The 22,548-nt window shown below is 39.1% G+C and overlaps 1 protein-coding gene and 1 non-coding gene across 6 annotated transcripts in view; both read right to left on the bottom strand.

Moving 5' to 3' along the window:
* Positions 1–18,123, bottom strand: part of POC5 (POC5 centriolar protein) — a 38,074-nt gene extending 19,951 nt beyond the window's left edge. Inside the window, exons 1-6 of one of the 5 annotated variants that reach the window (XM_003899830.4) lie at positions 17,946–18,123; positions 14,363–14,460; positions 9,246–9,384; positions 7,201–7,284; positions 4,087–4,292; positions 2,229–2,405 (exon numbers count right to left, since the gene is read on the bottom strand). In XM_003899830.4, coding sequence (XP_003899879.1) covers positions 2,229–2,405; positions 4,087–4,292; positions 7,201–7,284; positions 9,246–9,384; positions 14,363–14,446 — 690 coding nt within the window. In that variant the 5' untranslated portion in view covers positions 14,447–14,460; positions 17,946–18,123. Of the gene's footprint in view, positions 1–2,228; positions 2,406–4,086; positions 4,630–5,742; positions 6,501–7,200; positions 8,133–9,245; positions 9,385–13,884; positions 14,286–14,362; positions 14,461–17,945 lie in introns of those variants that run through there. The other 4 variants (XM_009208635.1, XM_003899831.5, XM_017959659.3 and 1 more) reach the window with 4 other exon arrangements.
* Positions 11,017–11,120, bottom strand: LOC116275075. Its single transcript, XR_004184044.1, has one exon. It is a non-coding gene; the product is annotated as a U6 spliceosomal RNA (small nuclear RNA).
* Positions 18,124–22,548: the final 4,425 nt, after the last annotated feature.

Consider the following 22,548-nt stretch of genomic DNA (forward strand, 5'->3'; position numbering starts at 1 on the left):
AAAGCAAATAATAGTTATATTATTTGCTTATTAGTTATATGTTATATATATAAATTAATAACATGTTATACATGTAACTATTAATAACACGTTATATATAACATGTTATATATGTTATTAATATGTTATATGTAGATGTACTTCTTCAGTGATATTACTCTTGTTCTTAAAAAAAAATTCAGAAGGCTTTAAAATCCTAAGATAATATTCTCTCTTATAAAATAACTGAATAACTGAAATAAATTTCTAAAAATAGTCACATTAGAAAGAGATTTTGTAAATTGGGCACATTTACCAAGAGATATTTATACCTGTTCTTTAAATAATTTCCAAAGAGGAAAAGGGCATACATTCTAAGATACTGGAAATATTCTATGTGTTGGCCGGGCGCGGTGGCTCAAGCCTGTAATCCCAGCACTTTGGGAGGCCGAGGCGGGTGGATCACGAGGTCAGGAGATCGAGACCATCCTGGCTAACATGGTGAAACCCCGTCTCTACTAAAAATACAAAAAACTAGCCGGGCGTGGTGGCGGGCGCCTGCAGTCCCAGCTACTCGGAGGCTGAGGCAGGAGAATGGCGTGAACCTGGGAGGCGGAGCTTGCAGTGAGCCGAGATCGCGCCACTGCACTCCAGCCTGGGTGACACAGCGCGAGACTCCGTCTCAAAAAAAAAAAAAAAAAAAAAAAAAAAAAAAATATATATATATATATATATTCTATGTGTTAAGATGAATGGTAGAACCTGTCTATCCACTTTACTCATTCTCATAAACTGAACATATGATATCTATATTCTTTGTGATACTTCAAAATAAAAAAATTAAACTTAAAATATTTCAAAACCACAGAACAGAATTTTGAGTATAACAAAGAAAATGACTGACATTAAAATCCATTGTTTCAAAAAAAGCAAACTCTATAAAATTTTATATGAAATCAAGATATGTTTAAAAAAATTATAATCTTTAATACATGAAAACACTTAAGTGCTGCTTCTGCAGACAAGCAGCTGAGGTGTCTGCCCAAGTCCTCCTCTTCTGAACACCACCACTCTCCTATCCATAAGTGGATGCCTATCTGGACATTCACTTTTAGCAGGACACAGATTTGTTGCCCATCTGCTTTGTTCCAGGTACTGTGTCAGGCGGCAAAAAATTAGCACAGACTTGAATTACCCTCAAATTCTTAAGAAGCTAAAGGAAAGTGAAATAAAAGATGCTTTCTGTGTTTATCAATAAAATGAAGAAAGACTTCATTAATGAAAACACACCCATCACTGATAGAATTTGAGATGCTTAACCCCAGGCTTGGTGGTATGCACCTGCAGTCCCTGGCAGGGGCTGAGGCAGGAGGATCACTTGAGCCCAGGAGTTTGAGGTTGCAGTGAGCTACCATCATGCCTATGAATAGCCACTGTTCTCCAGTCTGGGCAACATAGCAAGACCCCATTTCAAAAAGAGAGAGAGAAAAAAAGAATTTGAGATGCTTAAAATGACCCCTAAAAGGATGGTTTAAAATGTAGATAATGCTGATTCCTTCATGTTCTCTTAAGGGTAGTTAGGATTAGAAAGAAAAAAACTAGTGTACTTACATTTAGCACATACTCTTTTTTTTTTTTTTGAGACGGAGTCTGGCTCTGTCGCCCGAGCTGGAGTGCAGTGGCCAGATCTCAGCTCACTGCAAGCTCCACCTCCCGGGTTTACGCCATTCTCCTGCCTCAGCCTCCGGAGTAGCTGGGACTACAGGCGCCGCCACCTCGCCCAGCTAGTTTTTTGTATTTTTAGTAGAGACAGGGTTTCACCGTGTTAGCCAGGATGGTCTCGATCTCCTGACCTCGTGATCCGCCCATCTCCGCCTCCCAAAGTGCTGGGATTACAGGCTTGAGCCACCGCGCCCGGCTAGCACATACTCTTTTAAAAAAAATTTAAATTGACAAATCATAATAGTTTTATATATTTATGGGCTATAAGGTGATGTTTTAATATGGTTTACAAAGCAAACATTCTTTGTTTTCTAAAACATCAAGAACATCAAGAACACTGAAGTCAATGGTGAGGGTAAAATGACATTACGCTGATATGTTTAACAGGAAGAATAAATCAGATGGCCACGAATTTTTCTGTCAGTTTCTGATAGAAACTATCTTGTATGAGATAATCATTTCTTAGAATTTATTATTTAGCAAGACATTTACTGAATCTCAATTAAAAAAAATATAAAAAAGAAGACCTCATCTTTTCTCCCAATGGAGATTTCAAAGGTTTTTTGCAGCTCCTTCAAGTCATTGATCTGATTACACAGTTGTTTTAAATGTGCTGCATGTTTTTCTTTCTCTTTTCTCATTTCCATTCGGTGCCAGTCAATAAAATTAAGTCTCCATTTACTTAGCTCACATATGATGTTTGTCTGAAAAATTAATATAGTGACAATTAAGTAGTTTGTTCATTAACGTCACTTCTTAAAACTACACTGAAATTAAGAAACATTAAAAAAATTAGAACAATCAACACAAAAGCCATTAAAACAATTGGAACACACTAATGAAAAACATGTAAGTTCAACAGTTACAGGTCTGTGCAGTTCACAGTCATCATACTAGGGAAGCTAATTTTTTCCTATTTTAAGTAATTTTGTATGAAATCTTGTTGTCATTTCAAAAAAATTTCAGGCCTCATTCACTATGTTCCTTTGTTTATTCAAGGATTAAATGTCCATATGACGATGGATCAGGAATAAAGGGAAACACAGAACAACGGCATAGGCTAAGCTCATGTAAGAGTCAGAAGTTATTTAGAAATGGGTGATGGAGGAAACCATGGATACTTTTTTTCCCAAGCCATTTATTACAGATTATTATCTGTATAATGGACTGCTAAGTTCTGCCACCCTACTGACTGGCATAAATAAAAAGACCAAATAATAATTTGTTATTAAAAAAAACTGGACAACATATTAACTAAACACAATTTGAATGGTTGGTGGTACAATACTCCAATTGACTTACACTATTATAAAGTATGAAATCCGTTCCAGGGGGAAAATGGTAAAATTACACTGAAGAATTATTTCTAGAATTTAAGGTTGCAAATGAGGGAAAAATATAAATGCCACAGAACTCATATGGCCATAATTTCTCTATATATGTGAATATGCAACTTAGTTTCCTCAAATTATATATTTCAGAAAAACTGTCATTTTCTCCAGTTTTTTAATAATAGCAAAAAAAAAAAAAAAAAAAACCCAAAAAGCAAACAAAACTCCCACTTGCCATTTCTGCAATACTTTCTTTTACTTAAAGGCCAGTAGCATCAAAATAAAAATCAACTTTTATAGATTTATCACTTCCACATCATGGTTGCTATAGGAATGGCTATAAAATGAATATCCATTGCTAAAATTGGATCTTTTGTATCACATAAAAGGAGACATTTCCATTAGTCATAACTATGAGATGGTAAAGGCTCAGTATGTCTCAGTTACACACAGGCTGACCATTCAAAGTATCTGCGAAATTCTGTGGAGCATGTAGAACCGTTCCAGCAACCACTTAAAACCTGGCAACTCAAAGTACAGTTTCTGAAGCAGTAGCATCACCTGGGAGCTTCACAGAAATGAGAACACATGGACACAGGGAGGGGAACATCACACACCGGGGCCTGTCAGGGGATGGGGGGCAAGGGGAGGGAGAGCATTAGGACAAATACCTAATGCATGCGGGGCTTAATACCTAGATGGCTGGTTGATAGGTGCAGCAAACCACCATGGCACATGTATATCTATGTAACAAACCTGCATGTTCAGCACATGTATCCCAGAACTTAAAGTAAAATCAAACAAACAAACAAACAAGAGTCAAAAAAAAAAAAAAGAAAAAAAAGAGTCTACTGCATATGAAGCTGCAGCTTAACAGGCTCCCCCTATGATTCATAAATACATTAAAGATTGAGAAGCAAGACTTAAGACACTGAACTGATCTCAGGAAACAAAAGATTTTTAAAAAGTTTAACTCAAAAAAACAAAACAGTATAAACGAGAGTAAAACTATTACATTACATATTAAACCATCGTAATTGAACAACTGCTGTACCTTAAGACCTGAACTCCAAAGATCAAGTACATTTTCCATCTTCTGAAGGTTTTCATCAGAAACAAGAAAATCGCCCACAAGTATTTCCTGGGCATCTGTATGACTAGAATTTGTTGCTGGTGAGGAAGAGTCAGCTAAAAGATGTGAACTGAAAAAATCCATGACCGGATGAGAAGCCTTCCTCGGTGATAGCACTGGTGATGACTCTAGAATAAAAGAAAAGTTGTAGCTGTCAAGCCAAATTGAAAATAACTCAAGTTGGTAAGGAACCATGTTGGAAGGCTAAAAGATGTCTGCTACCTATGGAGGCTGAGAGAAATGCAGAGAAACTACCTTTCAGGTGTACCTTAGTCTATTTTTAATTTCAGTACTGTCACTGATTTAGCACCGACTGGCATGAGATAACCTCCTATACTCCCAATCCCTTCTCCCCCAGCAAATGACCTCTACCCCAAATAAGGATCCTTCATATATTCAGGTCCAGGCTCAGCTGAAACTATCATCATCTGTATTATATCACCATTCATGAAGTGCTTTCTGTTTCTGTAACAAAAACATTATAAAGATTAGTTCTCATAACACATGCTACCCTAAAAAATAGGTATTATTATCTCCATTTTACTGATGAGGAACTGAGGTTCAGAAAGAGTTAAGTAATTGACCAAGGTCAGTGTGGTTGTATATAGGTCAATATTACTCCATAAATTTAACACTGGGATTGGTTTTAATACTATTAAAGTTTGGCCGGGCATGGTGGCTCATGCCTGTAATCTCAGCACTTTGGGAGGCCAAGGTGGGCGGATCACGAGGTCCAGAGATTGAGACCATCCTGGCCAACATGGTGAAACCCCATCTCTACTAAAAATGCAAAAATTAGCTGGGCGTGGTGACACGTGCCTGTAGTCCCAGCTACTCGGGAAGCTGAGGTAGGAGAATGGCGTGAACCCAGGAGGCGGAGGTTGCAGTGAGCTGAGATCATGCCACTGCACTCCAGTCTGGTGACAGAGTGAGACTCTGTCTCCAAAAAATCCCAAACCCCACCCCCTCCAAAAAAAATCCATTAAAATTAAACAATATAAGTAGAAAGAGACTCATAATTTAGTTTTGCACATACTCTGTTGAAAGTACCCTGTTAGGCTTCAATATATAGGTGAGAAATATACACATCTCTATATGTATGTGCATATATATAAAACGCTCATCCCCTATCCATTTACAGGGAGGTGGGGGAGAGTCAGGGCCCTAAAGAGAACTGGTATCTATTTCTAAAAAAGTACTGAAAGGCTGAGCGTGGTGCCTCATGCCTGTAATCCCAGCACTTTGGGAGGCCGAGGTGGGCGAATCACGAGGTCAGGAGTTCAAGACCAGCCTGGCCAACAGGTGAAACCCCATCTCTACTAAAAATACAAAAAGTTAGCTGGGCGTGGTGGCACATGCCTATAGTCCCAGCTACTTGGGAGGTTGAGGCAGGAGAATTGCTTGAACCTGGAAGGCTGAGGTTGCAGTGAGCTGAGACCACGCCACTGTGCTCTAGCCTGGGTGACAGAGCGAGACTCTGCCTCAAAAAAAAAAAAAAAGTACTGAGAAAGAAAAGTTCATATTTTCTCACATATTTATGCCGGAATTAGAGACTATCTGTCATCACTTGTCACATACCTCACATTTGCTATGAGCATCCTAATAACAGAGATGGAAGAGCTTTCTTCTTACTGAATGAAAGATGAATCTATGATAGAAAACTTGTTACTTAAAAGTAAGTATTTCAAGAATTCTTTTTTAAAATTTGTAAGATTTTAATTTTTTTGCAAACATATTCTGCTTATGTAAAGACTTCTTTGCAAAAGGGAAAATAATTCCTTAAGATGTGTGTTTGGTATAAAAAACAACACAAGGTCTGGGCTAGTCACACTATGAAACGCTACCTGCATGTTCTGAGGATGGTTAAGAAACCCAAAGAACAGGTGGAATGACAATGTACATGAATATTCTCTTTTACTTGATTTTGCCAACTAGATCTGTACTCACAAAGAAAGCAATAGACTCTGCTTTTCAATATAAAAAATATCTCAACACTCACCTTTTAAGAAATCAAATTATGTAACTTCAGAACTTGGAAGGGCTGTCAGAGATTATGGTGCCTAAGACTTCTACTTACAAGTGAGGAAACTAAGGGATACAGGCATTACTTACGTGGTGGCAAAAACGGTTACCACATTAAATAACATTAAATAGAAAAATATTCCACAATATTACATTTTAATTATTTTAATTATTCTGTCAAGAAAAAAGTTCAGTCCAGTTCTAGTATGCTTTTAAAAGCTCTTTAAAGCCAGGCATGGTGGCTCATGCCTATAATTCCAGCACTTTGGGAGGCCAAGGCAAGTGGATCACTTGATCTTAGGAATTTGAGACCAGCCTGGGCAACATAGTGAGATCCCAGCGCTACAGAAAATTTAAAAATTAGCTGGGTGTGGTGGCATGTGCCTGTAGTCCCAGCTACTGAGGGAGGGGGCACTGAGGCAGGAGGATCACTTGAGCCAAGCAGGTTGAGGCTGCAGGGAGCCCTGCACTCTAGCCTGGGTGACAGAGTGAGATCCTGTCTCAAAAACAAAATAAAATAACAAAAACAAAAAACAACCCCCCCCCCCCCAAAAAAGCCTCTTTAAGATTTGCTAATCTTTCCTTTTAACAAAGACAAAGCAGACTTTTAAAGAAAAACACTAAATGATAGAACAGGTGGCATAAAGATAGGATGAAAATTCTTACATTGGTACGCAAACGCCTGAAAGTTGGGAAACAGTGCATTGGTTTACATAAAAACTTGAATTGGTCAAACTATATAATATGCCATTAAATCTTTTAAAAGACTTGCCTCTAACTTAGAAATTTTAAGAAAGGATACTACACACTATAATGCATTGACCTGTCTTAGTTGTACTATTTTGGAATCTTATAAAATTATTTTAAATATTATCACTTAAATTGGTGACAATAGCATTTTAAAATCCTGCCAAAAAGTAATATGCTGAAATTATTCCTCTTTCTACATAGATATTATTCATCAAACCACAAAATATTGTATATTAATACAAATAAGCTAAAGAAAATTAATACCATCTGTCTTTGAATGACTTGAAATATTGAAATCACATCCTTTTCCAACTTCTATTGCAGTTTCTCTTACTTCAGAGTTATTTCCTGCCAAAAGGAAAGCTTTTTAAAATTAAATGGAACCGCTCTTAAATAAAATGTCTAATCACACATAATTTAATAAGGTAGCAGTACATAAAAAAGATTTTAGAACAAACAAAATACAACATGCCGGAGATATAGGAACACTAAAACAAAGAACAAGAAGAGATAAAAATCTGAGACTAGAAAAAGACTTACTATATCATTGATAAGCTCCAACTTACACACCAAATATAGATGAGAGATAATGTAGTCTACTATAGCATTCAATTCACACCAAGAGAGTAAGTGGGTAAATGACATTAGAACTTGGAAAAGGATCTGCTCTCTTATGACACTGGGTATTTCCAGAGGCCCACTGCTTTTCACTAGCCACAATCAAACTAAGGTGGCACTGGCTCCCCCAAACAAGGACTTTCTGGCTTCCACTTCAGGAACCTGTAGTCAACAGATGGCAAAAAGGAAACTGGGAAAAACCTCTCAAGAATGACTGTTAGAGGCTTATACATATGTTGTCAATTTCCACATATCATGCCTTATATCAAGCAGCTGAGATACCAAGAATAAAGAGAATGTGGGATGATGAATTTACATAGAAGACTTTAACAAAGTCTACTTGTGAATCTCAAGATGACTAAAGAGTATCTAAACTTACTACATATTGTGTGTTTCAATCTCAAATCCTTTTTGGAAATGGTAGAGAATAAATGCTATTTTACGTAAGAGAAAAGAACAATAGTCTTAAATCCCAGGTGATTACCTTGAACTGTTGACTACAGCATCTCGAAAGTTTTTTCTTTCTTTTTTTTTTTTTTAACAGAGTCTTGCTCTGTTGCCCTGGCTGAAGTGCAGTGGCATAATCATGGCACACTGCAGTCTTGAACTCCTGAGCTCAGGCAATCCTCCCACCCCAGCCTCCCGAGGTGCTGGGACTATAGACTGCTCTGCCCGGCTAATTTTTTAGTAGAGATAGGGTCTTGCTATGTTGCCTAGGCTTGTCTCAAACTCCTGGCCTCAAGTGATCCTCCTGCCTCAGCCTCTCAAAGTACTAGCATTACAAGCATGAGCCACTGCCTGGCCTATATTTTAAGGCTCTCATCCTGTGGTCCCATTTGTTGTTCCACTGCAATAGGCCAAAGACTGAGAAGCAGTGAAAATTCCATGTCTACAGACAGTGAGAGACAACAGACACTAGAGCTATGACTTAGCAGAAGCCCAGGAGCCTTTGGCCTCTGAGTAGGCTGTATCATGTGCCTTCAAGGACAGGGATCCTTGGAGTTATGCCTATAGTGTGATAACTGTTCCTTATCAGGACTGTTTTAGGAAGGTTTTCTGTGCCCTTTGAAAGAACATTTATTTAGAGTTTGGGATGTTGTCTTCACCTGAATAAGGAATGGAGGTTAATGGAACTTTACTCTTCTCTCCACCTTTCACTCATCTATCAACACACATCCTGGTTTGTAGTAGCTTTCAGTTCTGTTGCTGACATGGTCCACAGATAGGTTCACCTTTGTGATAATTATTCAAATAGTTCTCCATGCCCATATAAATACCGCTGATAAAGCACTAGCATGAGGTTCGTAAAGTAATTTAAGAGACTCTCAGGGCTACCATCTTTAATTTTAGGCTTGGGCATTTAGTTTTCAAGTTAATCCTGGCATACAACTGTTGGAACAAGTACTGAGATACAACATACCTAAAAGCCATGTAGTTGCCATAGTGTTGCTTCAACTTTATTATTCTTCATAAAAGTAAGAGTCAAATGAAGTTCAAAGAAAAATCAAGCTGTCATAAGAGAGTCAGGAATAATATATTAAACTGTAAAAAGCTCCCCTAGATGATACTAATACACACAAATGGTCGAGAAGAATCCCTGATCTGGACAGGCATTTTCACAATCCTGTCAGGATCATTAATAAACTCAGTAATATGTTAAATTAAGAGATATCTTGAAAAATATATATAACCTTGACTATGAAGAATATCATGAATTGTAGAAATTCTGACATCTGGCACCAATTCTCCCTTAGGATGAGATGACTGTGAAGCACCGGGTTCAATATTTGGAGTCACTATAGCATAACGAAGCAGCTCTTCATATTCTTCCTAAGAGAGGCCAATAATCAATAATGTAGTGTAACAGTTACAATGTTATATTCAACTGAATTTCTTTTTAAGGAATTTAATTACCACAATAGAGTCACATGCTTATTATATTACAAAGTTTTAGTACTTATTCCCAGCTTGAGTTCTTTGAGTGTTTCTCGTGTGATTTTCATATTTATGATTAACAGTTTGAAGAGGGCAGGATGCTGTGACTCATGCCTGTAAACTCAGCACTTTGAGAGGCTGCGGCAGGAGGATAGCTTGAAGCCTGAGCAACAAAGCGAGATCCCATCTCTACAAAAAATTTTTTACAAAAATTTGCCAGGCGTGGTGGTGTGTGCCTGTAGTTCTAGCTACTCAGGAGGCTGAGGCAGGAGGACTACTTAAGCCTAGGAACTGGAGGCTGCAGTGAGACAAGATGGCACCACTGCACCCCAGCCTGGGTGACAGAGCAAGATCCTGTCTCTGGGGAAACAACAACAAAGTCTGAAGAGGTGATAAGAATCTGTGAGTGACTCAACACTGAATCAAAAGTGTTCTATCACTTAATTTTAAATGTCAGATCACTTTAATTGAAGATGGGACATGCTATTAAAAAGATACCATTTTCAGAATTAAAAAAAAATTATGTAATGCAAACAAAATATAGAAGCAAATTGGATACTTAAGCTTATAAAACCGCAATGGCCTTCTATTACCCCCCAATTTCAAATGTACATTTATCAAGGCAGCTTAACTGTTTTTATTAACTGACTTTGTGAGAAATAAATGTCACATATTTGAATTTACAAAATAAATCTACACTACTGTAGTTTTGTTTTCATCTGTTTTCTTATATTGGAATTTTAAGTAAAATTGTTTTAAAAAAGGTTTATGCTTTTATATACTGAAAACTGATAGCTTTTATGGCAATTACATGTACCAGAGTGACCTGGTTTGCGCTTCTACCTTAATTTACATTTTTTCTTTTTTTCTTTGTTGTTTTTTTGAGATGGAGTCTTGCTCTGTTGCACAGGCTGGAGTGTAGTGGCATGGTCTTGGCTCACTGCAACCTCCGCCTCCCAGGTTCAAGCAATTCTCCTACCTCAGCCTCCTGGGTAGCTGGGATTACAGGTTTGTACCACCACGCCTGCCTAATTTTTGTACTTTTAGTAGAGATGGGGTTTCACCATGTTGGACAGTCTGGTCTCGAACTCCTGACCTCTTGATCTGCAGCCTTGGACTCCCAAAGTGCTAGGATTACAGGTGTGAGCCACCGCACCCGGCCTGATTCACGTATTTAACATAGATACTTACATGCAGTAAACGTTAGGTATAGCAAATACTGATTTTTATATACTTTAAGGCTAACAACAGAAGAGGAAGAGAGAGATATTCTAAAGAGAAAATCTTTAGAAAATTCAACCAGAATCTCCTTCATATTGCTATAATCAACCATTTTTGTTAGCAATGTCACCTTCATCAGAATAAACATCTGTCTGAGTTTTAAACTTACATTTCCTAGTAGCAAATAAAAATTAGTATTTTACATAATGGTTATCACCAAGATGGAAGGCTCTTAATAGGAAACAAATCATTTAGGATATCACAATACAACATTGATTTGTATTATAAAACTTAAAAAAATATTTAAAAATTTTAGAACATTTCACGAATTTGCGTGTCCTCCTTGCACAGGGACCATGCTAATCTCTGTGTGACTCCAATTTTAGTTTATGTGCTGCTGAAGCGAGCACCAACATTTAATTTTTACATTGACAAAAGTAACTATAGTTATTTAAATAGATTTAAATATCCTTAACTTAAAAAAAATACACTTCCCAAAGCGTATTGCTTTTCCAATTATCAAAAGGAAATTCCCGGAGAGTTTGATAAATTGGGGCCATACACAAGATATTTACTAGTTCCTGTAAATCTGAATGTGTGAGTTGGTTCTAATAAACTAATACATAAAATTTCAAGTGCATAGAGACTGTAACTAATCCAGCAGCATCCATTGCTTTTTAATTTCTTTAACTTAATAAAGCCCCAGGGTTTGATTCGGGCAAATGGCCATCCAGCTACATTTCCCAGCCTCCTCTGCAGCTAGGTGTGGCCAAGAGACCTGGTCTATGGGTTTCAAATGGAAATGATGCATACAACTTTAGGTGAAGTCCTTAAAAAGGAAGCTGCTTCCTTCTAGTCCCCTCTTCCCACAGGCTAGAGGTGGTGCACTGTCAGTGCACCAGTACCTGACAATGCAAACACGGTCAACAGCTCATGGCACAGCAACAAGAGAGAAGGGATTCGGTCCTCAGATGATCTCAGGACTATGTATCAGCTCAGAATTTACGAGAGAGAGAATCAAACTGTAAGGAATCCACTTAAGCCACCCTTACTTGGTTTCTGTTAAAGCACTATTATACTTCCCAAACAGCCAAAATAAACTTTTGATTTTGGCTAAGAATATATAAAAGTGTGGCTGTTATGGAGTTATGGACTCTGAATGTTTGTGTACCCTCAAAATTAATATCCTGAAGCCCTAACAGCCAGTGTGGTTGTATTTGGAGATGAGGCCTCCAAGAAAGTAATTAAGGTTAAATAAGGCCATCGGCCGAGGCCCTGATAGCATTAATGTCCTCATCAGAAGAGATACCAGGAAGCTTGTGTTCTCTCTCTTCCCACCTGCACATACTGTACCGAGGAAAGGTCATGTGAAGACACAGCAAGAAGGCACCTGCCTGCAATCCACAAAGAGAGCCCTCACCAGAAACTGACTCTATTGGGCTGTGATCCAGAACTGTGAGAAGAAAAATGTCTGCTGTTTAAGCCTATGAATTTACAGTATTTTGTTATGGTAGCCTGAGCAGATTAATATGATGGTGATCTTACATTGTGAGGTTCATAAGCTTTTTATAATGTCCCTGCTGTGGTGTCAGTCACAACTAGATTTAGCCAAGTCAGCTCTGCTCAGAGTTAGCCTATTACCACCTCCAGCCTGTAGGAACGGAGGGAGAAGTGGAAGTCAGTGGCTTTCACTTGTGGCTTCCCTAGTCTGACTTCTGTTCTGGATAAGAGAAGGAAAAAAAAAGATCCAAACATATATTTCAAATCATATATTTCATACATATTCATATATTTCATATATTTTACCACAATTGCTATGGCTTACAGGGGAAATAAATAATTATATGTCAATAGTATTCCATGATCATATATTCCAACTTATTTCAAGAAAAACATTTTTAAAAAATCAGTTATTTAAATGACTATTTTAGAGTTTCATATATGTAGATACAGGCCAAATGAGTTATTTAAAAATAAGAATCAAAAATTAAGAATCAAAATAAATAATTTGCCTTTCTTAATTGCCAAACATAACCTGTGTTAACATTCAAAACTTGTAATTTTGCCCTCCTCCCCAATCCCCAAGAGCTGAATTGATATGACCCTGAAATATAGCTCCACCCATGCCTCAACCATTAGAGTCAGAGCAACTTGGCTGATAGGAGCTCTGGTTAGAGGAAATTTTCAGTGTATAAGCACTATGGATGCTGCCCATCCCTCAGCATTTGCCACCCTCTGGCTTATGAAGCATTTGCATAACAGAGAGAGTAACAAAAAAGTCCCTTAAGAGGAATATTGATTTATGAAGGGCTTTTGTATTAAATGTTTGGATTTATATATTTACTACATATGTAAAAATATGTATTTTATGTTATTTTTAAGATTATTTTTTGTATTTATATTTTGAAGTGTTTCCAGTAGTGAAACCCAAAGTAATAACAATGTATGTACAGGGAATATGGAGAGGCTTTCAACTTCAGTCCAAGAACCAGGAGGAATATTAGTTGAAAGTAAGAGACTGTCAATTGGGCTTACATTATAGGTAGGTAACCAATAACACAAAATAATTTCTGGCAGGTTCTTCTTCCATCTCTCTAAAATTCCACTCTAGAGATTTATTCTTTTGATTTAAAGCTTTGTCTCTTGACAAAATGACAACATGAATGCTCACGAGGTGTTTACATTTTAGTATAAATGAGTTAATCAGTTCTATCTTCAAGTTTCAATCAGAGAGCCATGAAGAGTGGAGGAAGTACTGTCACCTGAAGACAGGACTGCATGGGAGAGGTACCATCAAAAGGGAAGGCTAGAGTACAAAAGCTCTGCCACAACTCCAGACTACTTTTATCCTAGTAAATATTCAGATATTTTCCCAATACCTTCCCCATTTTGAAATTCATAATTTCAATTAAAGGAGAAAATTTGTTTCATAAAATATTTTCCTAAAGCTTTTCTCATATTGTACAGAATCAACAACAATTTTGTATGCTTAGGCATAAACAGCCTTTCTCCTTGAGTAATATAACTGTAAAATTTAAGATATACCAGTCATTATTCTCTCATTTAAAATCTACTCTAGAAATCTAAATCCATATTTTTGATGATGAAATATTTAGAAATAAGAGAAATTTAAAACATTTCATGCAAATACCACATCTTCTGTAGTCAACTGACCCATTTCATTTTATCTATCAATGTACAGGGCCTGGGCAGCAGATTGTACTGAATGTCGTGACAACAGAGACCAAACCTCAGCAAGTAGAACACAAGGGAATCTTGAGCTCTAGAACTTTGAATGGTTTGATATTGTACTAATTTGCATTAAAAGTGAAAGCAGCATTCATGAGAGGTAGCTAAAATGAAAAAAAATTAAAGAAAAAAATGTTTCTTGAACATTTCAGCTTTGCCTCTGTGTTGGTTGAAGCCTTTGTACAGAGTGTTTGAAGAGTTCATCAATATTTTCTGAGAAGTTAAAACAATGTAAAGTAACTCCTAAAATATGTACAGTAATTCCTAAAGTTTGATATTATTATAAATTGAAAAACTCCCTTGCAAATTGAATGAAAATTTTTTTTTAAAATCCTAGTTTTCCCTTACATTCATTTGTTTAAAATAAAAAAAAAACATGATAAATTTAGAAATTTTTTCCTACCTGAAGATTCGAAGAGACAGAACTGCCTGGACTGGAGTCATTTTGCACAACTGGAAGTGAGTATTTCTCCTCATCTGATGACATTCTGCACAAATGCTCTAAAACAGTAGAAGCTAACTTTAGCTTTTTTCCTTGATATTTAGGATAAAATCCTTTCCAGATATATATATAAGTGCAACAGTATCCAAATCTGCAATCTTCATGTGATATGTTAAAATCATTCATTCAATATATTGAGTACCTATAGGCAAATTTCACTGGGCAAAAAATAATTGAAGACCCAGTCCCAATATTAGTGAGTTTATAATGTAGTCAGGGAGATGAGAAAACATGAAAGGTTAAAGAAAAATAGAGGATCTTCAGAAAAATCCCCAGTGGGGTCTGTTGAGCATAAGAGATTGTATCACTGTTCTTGAGCAACGTGTGACAACCTGGGTGCTGTGTACTTTCCTCTAAGATACAGAACCAAGAGAGAACAAACAATTTGTGCAAATTCCCTTCTTGGGAAACTTACCTTTGGAAACATTATTTTAAGAAAAGTGAGCTTATACAGAACAACAGAATCAAATACATGCATAATTTGTTGAAAGTCTGAATCAAAAAATTATTAAAAGTACTTTTAGTAACAAGTAGCCAAACTATTTAAAGAACAAATAGTGACTATTTGAACTATCTGAATATCAGTAATATGTAAGACATTGGTGAGGGATGTAAAATGAAGTCCTTATTCTTAAGGAGTTTACAATCTGTAGAGAGGTCCAGGCATGTATATTATATAAGTGACCGACTGCTGAATAAACTGCTGATAGGCCCTAAAATAACAGATACAAAGTAGAGAGGGAGGAGTAGCTATTTTTCATGGAGTAAGATTGCATGACTCTAAATAAGCAGGAAAGGAGGCAGAGAAAGTTTTTAGAGAAGATGACCCAGGTGCTGAGAGATGAGAAGGTCTCATCCTGAAAGATGGATAAAAGGTATAAACACAGTTGAAGATATTCTAGGCAGTATAGCAATGTAAGCAAAGACACAGAGTCATGGACATGTATGCCAGGAACAGCAAGCAGGTTGGTAAGGCCAAAGCAATGGGTGCAAAGCAAGGATTGGCTAAGGATGAAACAAAAAGTAAGGAGCAGCCAAGATCATGGAAGGTCAAGATTTGTCATATTAAAAATCTGGGTGTTTATTTTAGACAAGTTATTGAAATATTTTTTAAAAGTTACATGATCAGAAAGATCATTCCAGCAGCGTTGAGAATAAATTTGGATATTAAGAAAGAGAGATCAGGCCGGGTGCGGTGGCTCACGCTTGTAATCCTAGCACTTTGGGAGGCCAAGGTGGGTGGATCACCTGAGGTCAGGAGTTCGAGACCAGCCTGGCCAACATGGCGAAACTCTCTCTCTACTAAAAATACAAAACAATGAGCCGAGTGTGGTGGCAGGTGCCTGTAATCCCAGCTACTTGGGAGGCTGAGGCAGGAGAATGGCGTGAACACAGGAGGCAGAGCTTGCAGTGAGCTGAGATTGGGCCACTGCTCTCCAGCCTGGGTGATAGTGTGAGGCTCTGTCTCAAAAAAAAAAAAAAAAAAAAAAACCCAAACATAAAAACTCCCAAAAAACTGCCCCAAAGTGGGTAATTTATAAAGAAAAGAATTTTAATTGACTCATAGTTTCGCATGTCTGGGGAGGCCTCAGGAAACTTAAAATCATGGTAGAAGGGGAAGCAGGCACATCTTAGATAGTGGCAGGCAAGAGAGTAAGTCAGAGAGTGCAGGAAAAACTACCATTTATAAAACAATCAGATCTCGTGAGAATTCACTATCACGAGAACAGCATGGGAGAAATCACCCTCATAATCCAATCACTTCCCTTCCACTACATGTGGAGATTACAATTGAAGATGAGGTTTGAGTGGGGACACAAAACCTAACCATATCACGTCCCTACACCCAACTTGTATGTAATATTTTTATCATAAATGCGAATGTGTATTTTTCTAGAAAGAAGATCTTTAGCTTTAAATATGTGTTCAGAGGGGCCCATAGCCCTAATAAAGTTAAGGACTACGACTGTGAATGAGAAGAGGGTTAAAGCCAGAACCACTAACATCTAAAGGGCAAGAGAACAGTCAGCAAAGAAGAGGAGTCAGCAGTCAGAACATTAGAACTATGGGAGCAGCATCACAACTTTGAGAAACTTTAAGAAGAGAATAGAGTTAGATGCCAAAGAACCATGAAGATTGGATAGAATTTGGCGATTAGGAGGTTGGTGTGACATTTGCTTGAACAGTTTCAGTGGAAAGTAAAACAATTTCAGGTCTCAGTTACAGTGGGCTGAAAAATAAATGAGAGATGAAGCAATTGAAGTAGAAAAGTAAGATACAGGGAAAAGTGCAAAAATAGAATGGAAACACAGGCTGGAACTAGATTGTGGAAAGGAAAGTTCAACTTTTTCCAGTGAGTATCACTGTGCACACACATGCTAAGTAAACTAAATCTCAGCATGACTGTCTTTAGTTAAGCCAATTAGGGAGGATAAAATAAGAGCATGTATCTGCAGCAAAGAATGGCTGCTTCACTGACTTCAGGTCTACCACTGTGATAACTTGGTCCATTTATATTTTTATTCACTTCTTCCTTCAGGATTTGAGAACAGGCAGGTAACACGGGTGGGGAGTGGGGTGGTGCTGATTATTTTAAAAATGAGCTAGTAAGTACGATCAGATCTTAAAAACTGTTTCTTAATACGGACACTGCAGACACAAAAAAACCCACTGCACTTTTGGAAAATATGCTATCTCCCATCTGCCCTGCTTTATGCCAACAAAGTATGAGTTATTTGAAACTCTAGAACAGTAGCATTTTCCTGTTTCTAAGTTCAGAAACGAAGGAGAAAAATGAAAACTGCTTTAATTGGTGGCAGATGTACATTAGTTCACTACATTTTCAGTAGTTTCTAATCCAAGGTATCAGAAAACAAGACCAAAACTTTTGTGAGCTTCTCTGTTGCCAGAGACATAAAAGAACATCTTGGTAATTACCTGGCTGACAGGAAAATAGGGGTCTGGAAATTCAAATGGAACCACCAAGAGTCAAAGGAAGAGCGAATTAACATGCAGACTAGCAGCAGGGTGATGTGCCCTGTGCCCTTCATCAGGCCTAGCTGCACGCAAGGAGAGGGGGTGCGCCAGCCCCTCCCCAAGGCAGGGACTAGAAGCAGAGGAGAAAAGTCACTGCAGTAATCAAAAGGTCAGAAGTTTTCTTCCATCACCTTCCGACCCAGCCTGTTTAAAGAAAAATCTTACTTAAGCACAACAGAGCTTTATACATGGTTATTTTTTCTCAACGTTTTAAGTGACAGGAGCCTCTGATGACAGTAACCGCTTAGCATCCCTCACACCTGCTCTCTTCCTCGTCCTGCACGCCTCGGAGGGGAACTTTGAGACCTTCCGGCACAACAGCTGAATCACCCGTGTCCAGGGAAGAGCCCCGGGGGAGGAAGCCCGCGCCAAGGAACTTTAAATCGCACTCCACTACTTTCGCCAGGGATGCAGGGACGCAGGGTGTGCCCGCAGCGCTGCTACCCACCGTCGCCGCTCGCGACCAAATCCCGACTCCTCGCTCTCCGCCTCCTAGCCGCGTCGCAGCTGCAGTCTCAGCAAGTGCAGACTCAGCAAGCACAGCCGCTACCCAGGGAGCAACCTGACAGTTTCAAACTGCAGGGAGGAATTAAGGACAGCCCTGTGCATTGGTCCTTTTTTTCAGCAATCTGCCGTTTGATTGGTCCGAGAGCTGGGGGCGGGGCTTTGGGCCGGTGCCGCGAGAAGCCGGAATTACTTTGGAGAGCCCCGCCCCCTGGCTCCGCAGGTCGGTAGGGGGCGGGGTCCTAGGGAGCCCCACCCAGCGACGGTGGGGATTAAATACTGCGCGTGCTCAGTTCTGTTCAGTGCCTGCAGGCTGCTAAGCGGCTCCGGGAGCTGATTTGGTTAGAGGCTGTGGAGCAGGGATAAAGTTGGCTAATGCTGTGTGCTGTTGGCTTTCAACAATTCCGGTAGCCTAGGTATGAGTCCTCATGCTTTCGTCTGCATAAGAACAATACGAAATTCTGAGCCAGGTGTGCTGGCTCATGCCAGTAATCCCAGCACTTTGGGAGGCCGAAGTGGGAGGATTGCTTGAGCCCAGGAATTCGAGACCAGTCTGGGGAACATAGGGAGACCCTTTCTCTATAAAAAATTAAAAACAAAAAAATCTGCATCATCCACAGATCCCCTGCAACAGAATCACTTGGAGGTGCTTTTTTTTTTTTTTTTTTTTTTTGAGGTGGAGTCTCGCTCTGTCGTTCAGGCTGGAGTGCAGTGGCACTATCTCAGTTCACTGCAACGTCCGCCTCCCGGATTCAAGTGATCCTCCTCCCTCAGCCTCCCGAGTAGCTGGGATTACAGGTGCCCGCCACCACACCTGGCTAATTTTTGTATTATTAGTAGAGATGGAGTTTCATCATATTGGCCAGGCTGGTCTCGAACTCTTGACCTCAGGTGATCCGCCCGCCTCGGCCTCCCAAAGTGCTGGGATTACAGGCGTGAGCCACCACGCCCGGCCGGAGGTGTTGATTCCTTCGGTCGTGGACACCGTCAGGAAGTCTGAATTTTTAATACACACTGCCAGTGATTCTGATGCAGGAGTCTGCAGACCACGCTTTGAGAAATTGCTAGTCTGGGCTGGATGCGTTGGCTCACGCCTGTAATCCCAACACTTTGGGAGGACAAGGCCGGTGGATCACCTGAGGTCAGGAGTTCGAGACCAGGCTGGCCAACATGGTGAAACCCCATCTCTACTAAAAATACAAAATTTAGCCGGGTGTGGTGGCTTATGCCTGTAGTCCCAGCTACTCTGAAGGCTGAGGCAGTAGAATCCCTTGAACCCAGGAGGCGGAGGTTGCAGTGAACCAAGGTTCTGCTACTGCACTCCTGCCTGGATGACAGAGTGAGACTCTGTCTCAAAAAACAAACAAACAAAAAAACAAAATTGGCAGTCTAGTTTTAACTAATCTCAAATGTGTCAGACTTCAAGATAGAGCCTTCTAGTGAAGTTTTGACCTTAGAATAAGATCATAATTATAATATAGCTTTACCATCTACTCACTGTCACCTTGGATAATACTACTCACATAGTAAGGTGGTAGGAGATTAAAAGAATTAATACATCTAAAACACCTAACACACAAACATATAGTCTTTCAACTTATATTGGCAACAGATAGGCTAGAGGTATAAGGACCCCGATGGCAAAGGTGCTTAAGTAGCCCAGACTGGGGTTCTCCAGTCTGAAGAACAAATACTGAGATCTGGGTGAGTTTTCAGTCTCCTTTCTGTTATCTCCAGGATAAGGTTTCTTTTTTCTGTAGATAAAAATGGCATAACCTGGGTCTCACTTTCATGTTGGCAGAACCAGACTCCTACAAACAATGAAATAAGAAAGAGCACCAGAAGTTTCTTTGGCATAAGTTATGTTTGTTCTCCCGCCTTTTTTCCCCATACTTATTATATAGGACAAATCCCTATTAATAGCTGCAAATTCATACTTGGTTCTAGTATTTGTTTTTAAATTGAATTGCCTTTTGGCGACCCCATACACTATAATTGATACTGAATCACTCTTCTGGTGCCCTTCTGCCAGTAGGTTCCAAGTTTCTCTTTTCTGTCTTCCTTTTGGGGAAGGAGAGATTTTTATTGAAAACCATTTAGTCAGCAATCCCCATTTCCTGTAAAACTATAGAGAGAAAGAGACAGAATCTTGTCTGGATGTTATGAATTTAGAACTGATATCTTTTCTCAATGTTCCTAGAGAGGGAGGGAAAGAGAGGGAGAGAGAATTTAAAGCCCCCACAAACCCCTAATAACTTGGTTGCCAGTTTGAACCCTTCATAATTATTTATTCGTTCAACAAATATTTAACATCTGCCATAGGCAAAGCAAATTTTTGTTGGTGCTGGGGATAGAGTGGTGAGCAAAACACAGTCTGCCCTCATGGAACTAAGAGTCTAATGGGAAAAACCAGTATCAAACCAACAAATCCACCACACATATGAATACATAACAGCTGTGTGAACCTGGGCAAGCTGCATAACGTCTCTGTACTTCAGTTTCTGTATCTGAAAAATAAGGACAGGAATTCGTTCACTGAGAGTTAAATTAATGTAGGTGTTATTCCTATCCTCATGTTTCAGATAGAGAAACTGAAGCACGGAGAGGTTATGCAGCTTGCCCAGGTTCACGCAACTGGTAAGAACAGCATCGGAGTCCATGTTCTTATCACTCAAGATGTTCTGTTGGGGACAGCATGCCGTGGTCTTGAGGTAAGAAAGGGCTGGTATCTGGATAATAACAAATACCAGTAAGACTGGACTTAGTGAGGAGAAAGTGGCACAGGATGAGGCTGCAGATGGAGGTGGGGGCCCAACTATGCAGGACTTGTTAAGGATTTGATATTTTAAGTTCAATAGGATGTATTTTAGATGTTCAGGAGAGAGATGAGGACAACTTGAACTAGAGGAGTGGCAAAGGAGATGGAGAGAAGACAGAAATGAGATGCAGTCATCACTTGCTATTCCTAGGGATTGGTTCCAGGACCACTCCCAATGTCTTCCCCTCCCCACCCCACCCCGCCAATGTAAATACCAAAATTGAGGATGCTCAATTCTCTTATATAAAATGGTATAGTATTTGCATGTAACCTACACACATCCTCCCATATACTTTAAATAATCTCTAGATTACTTATAATACCTAACATAATGTAAATGTATGTATATAAATGGTTGTTATATTTTATTGTTTTTTTATTTGTATTATTTTTTACTTTAAAATTTTTACTTCTTTGAGTATTTTTGATCTATGGTTGCTTAAATCTACTGATGTGGAACCTGAGGATATGGGGGCCAACTGTATGTTTTGGAGGTATAATTGATGGGACTTGGTGATAGGACTTGGACTGTATCTGAGATGAAGAAAAGTGTTAAGGACTCCAGGTTTCAGATTTCTCGCTTGAGTGGATGGCAGCATCAGATATTGAGAAAAACACTGGAAGAGGAGCAGGTTTTGAAAGGGGAAGATCAAAATTCAATTTTAAACATTCTTTAAACATGAAATGCCTGGAGATACCCAAGTGGAGTATCCATTAGACCATTGAACTTAATGTCTAGAGCTCAGAAAAGAGGTCGCTGCCTAGTTATATAAACTGGGTGGCTTTTGCATATAGATTTTGTGGAGGATTGCAAAAATGGCTCCAATTCTACATCTCTCTAAGTATTGATGTCCTGTGCCATGTAACCTCACTTGGAGTTCTTCTCTGCTAATGACCAATAGAATGTTAACAAATATGATGCAAGCAGAAGTTTCAAAATACTTATGTGCTTGGCTTAGGTTGCTCTTGCTCTCTGTTACAACCGTGGAAAATATGCCCGGGCTAGCCTACTGGAAGATGAAAGACATATGTAGTAGAGCCAAGTTGCTCCAGTCATCCTAGCCAAGGCCATCCTAGGTCAGCCTATAGCCATTTGACTCCCCAACAGGTGTGTGAATCTAAGAACCACCCAGACAACCTACAGAGACATGAACTCAATTAATATTGATTGTTTAAATCACTGTGTTTAGGGTGGTTTGTTACTTAAACTTATTATGACAACAGACAACTGATACAGATGCAATTTAAAGTCAAAGAACTAGATGAGACAATCTAGTGGGGGAGAGCAAAATGAGTAGAGAAGAGGATTTGGAACTGAACCCTGATGTCCTCTAATGTTTAGAGGTTGGGTAGCAATGGAGGAGCCAGCAAAGGAGAGTGAGAAGGAGGTGCTGGAGAAGTGAGAGGAAAACCAGCAGAGGCTTCAGTAAAATGCTAGTGAAGTGACTATTGTGTTTGACAATATGGAGGTCCCCCATGTCTTGGCCCTTCCATGGGCCCCAAGTTCTGAACATCCTCTAGTGCCTGTCTTCTTTCCATCTCTAATGTTTTTGGTTAAGCCACTGCTGAATTTGGCTTGGACTGTTTCTTGATTGTATACGTTCATTTCTTCTTTCTACAACTCACTCTTCACACTGCTGATAACTATCTTCTTCTTTTTTTTTTTTCTGAGATGGAGTCTTGTCACACTCAGGCTGGAGTGCAGTGGTGCGATCTCAGCTCACTGCAG

The sequence above is a fragment of the Papio anubis genome, chromosome 5, assembly GCF_008728515.1.
Source record: "Papio anubis isolate 15944 chromosome 5, Panubis1.0, whole genome shotgun sequence".
NCBI lineage: Eukaryota > Metazoa > Chordata > Mammalia > Primates > Cercopithecidae > Papio > Papio anubis.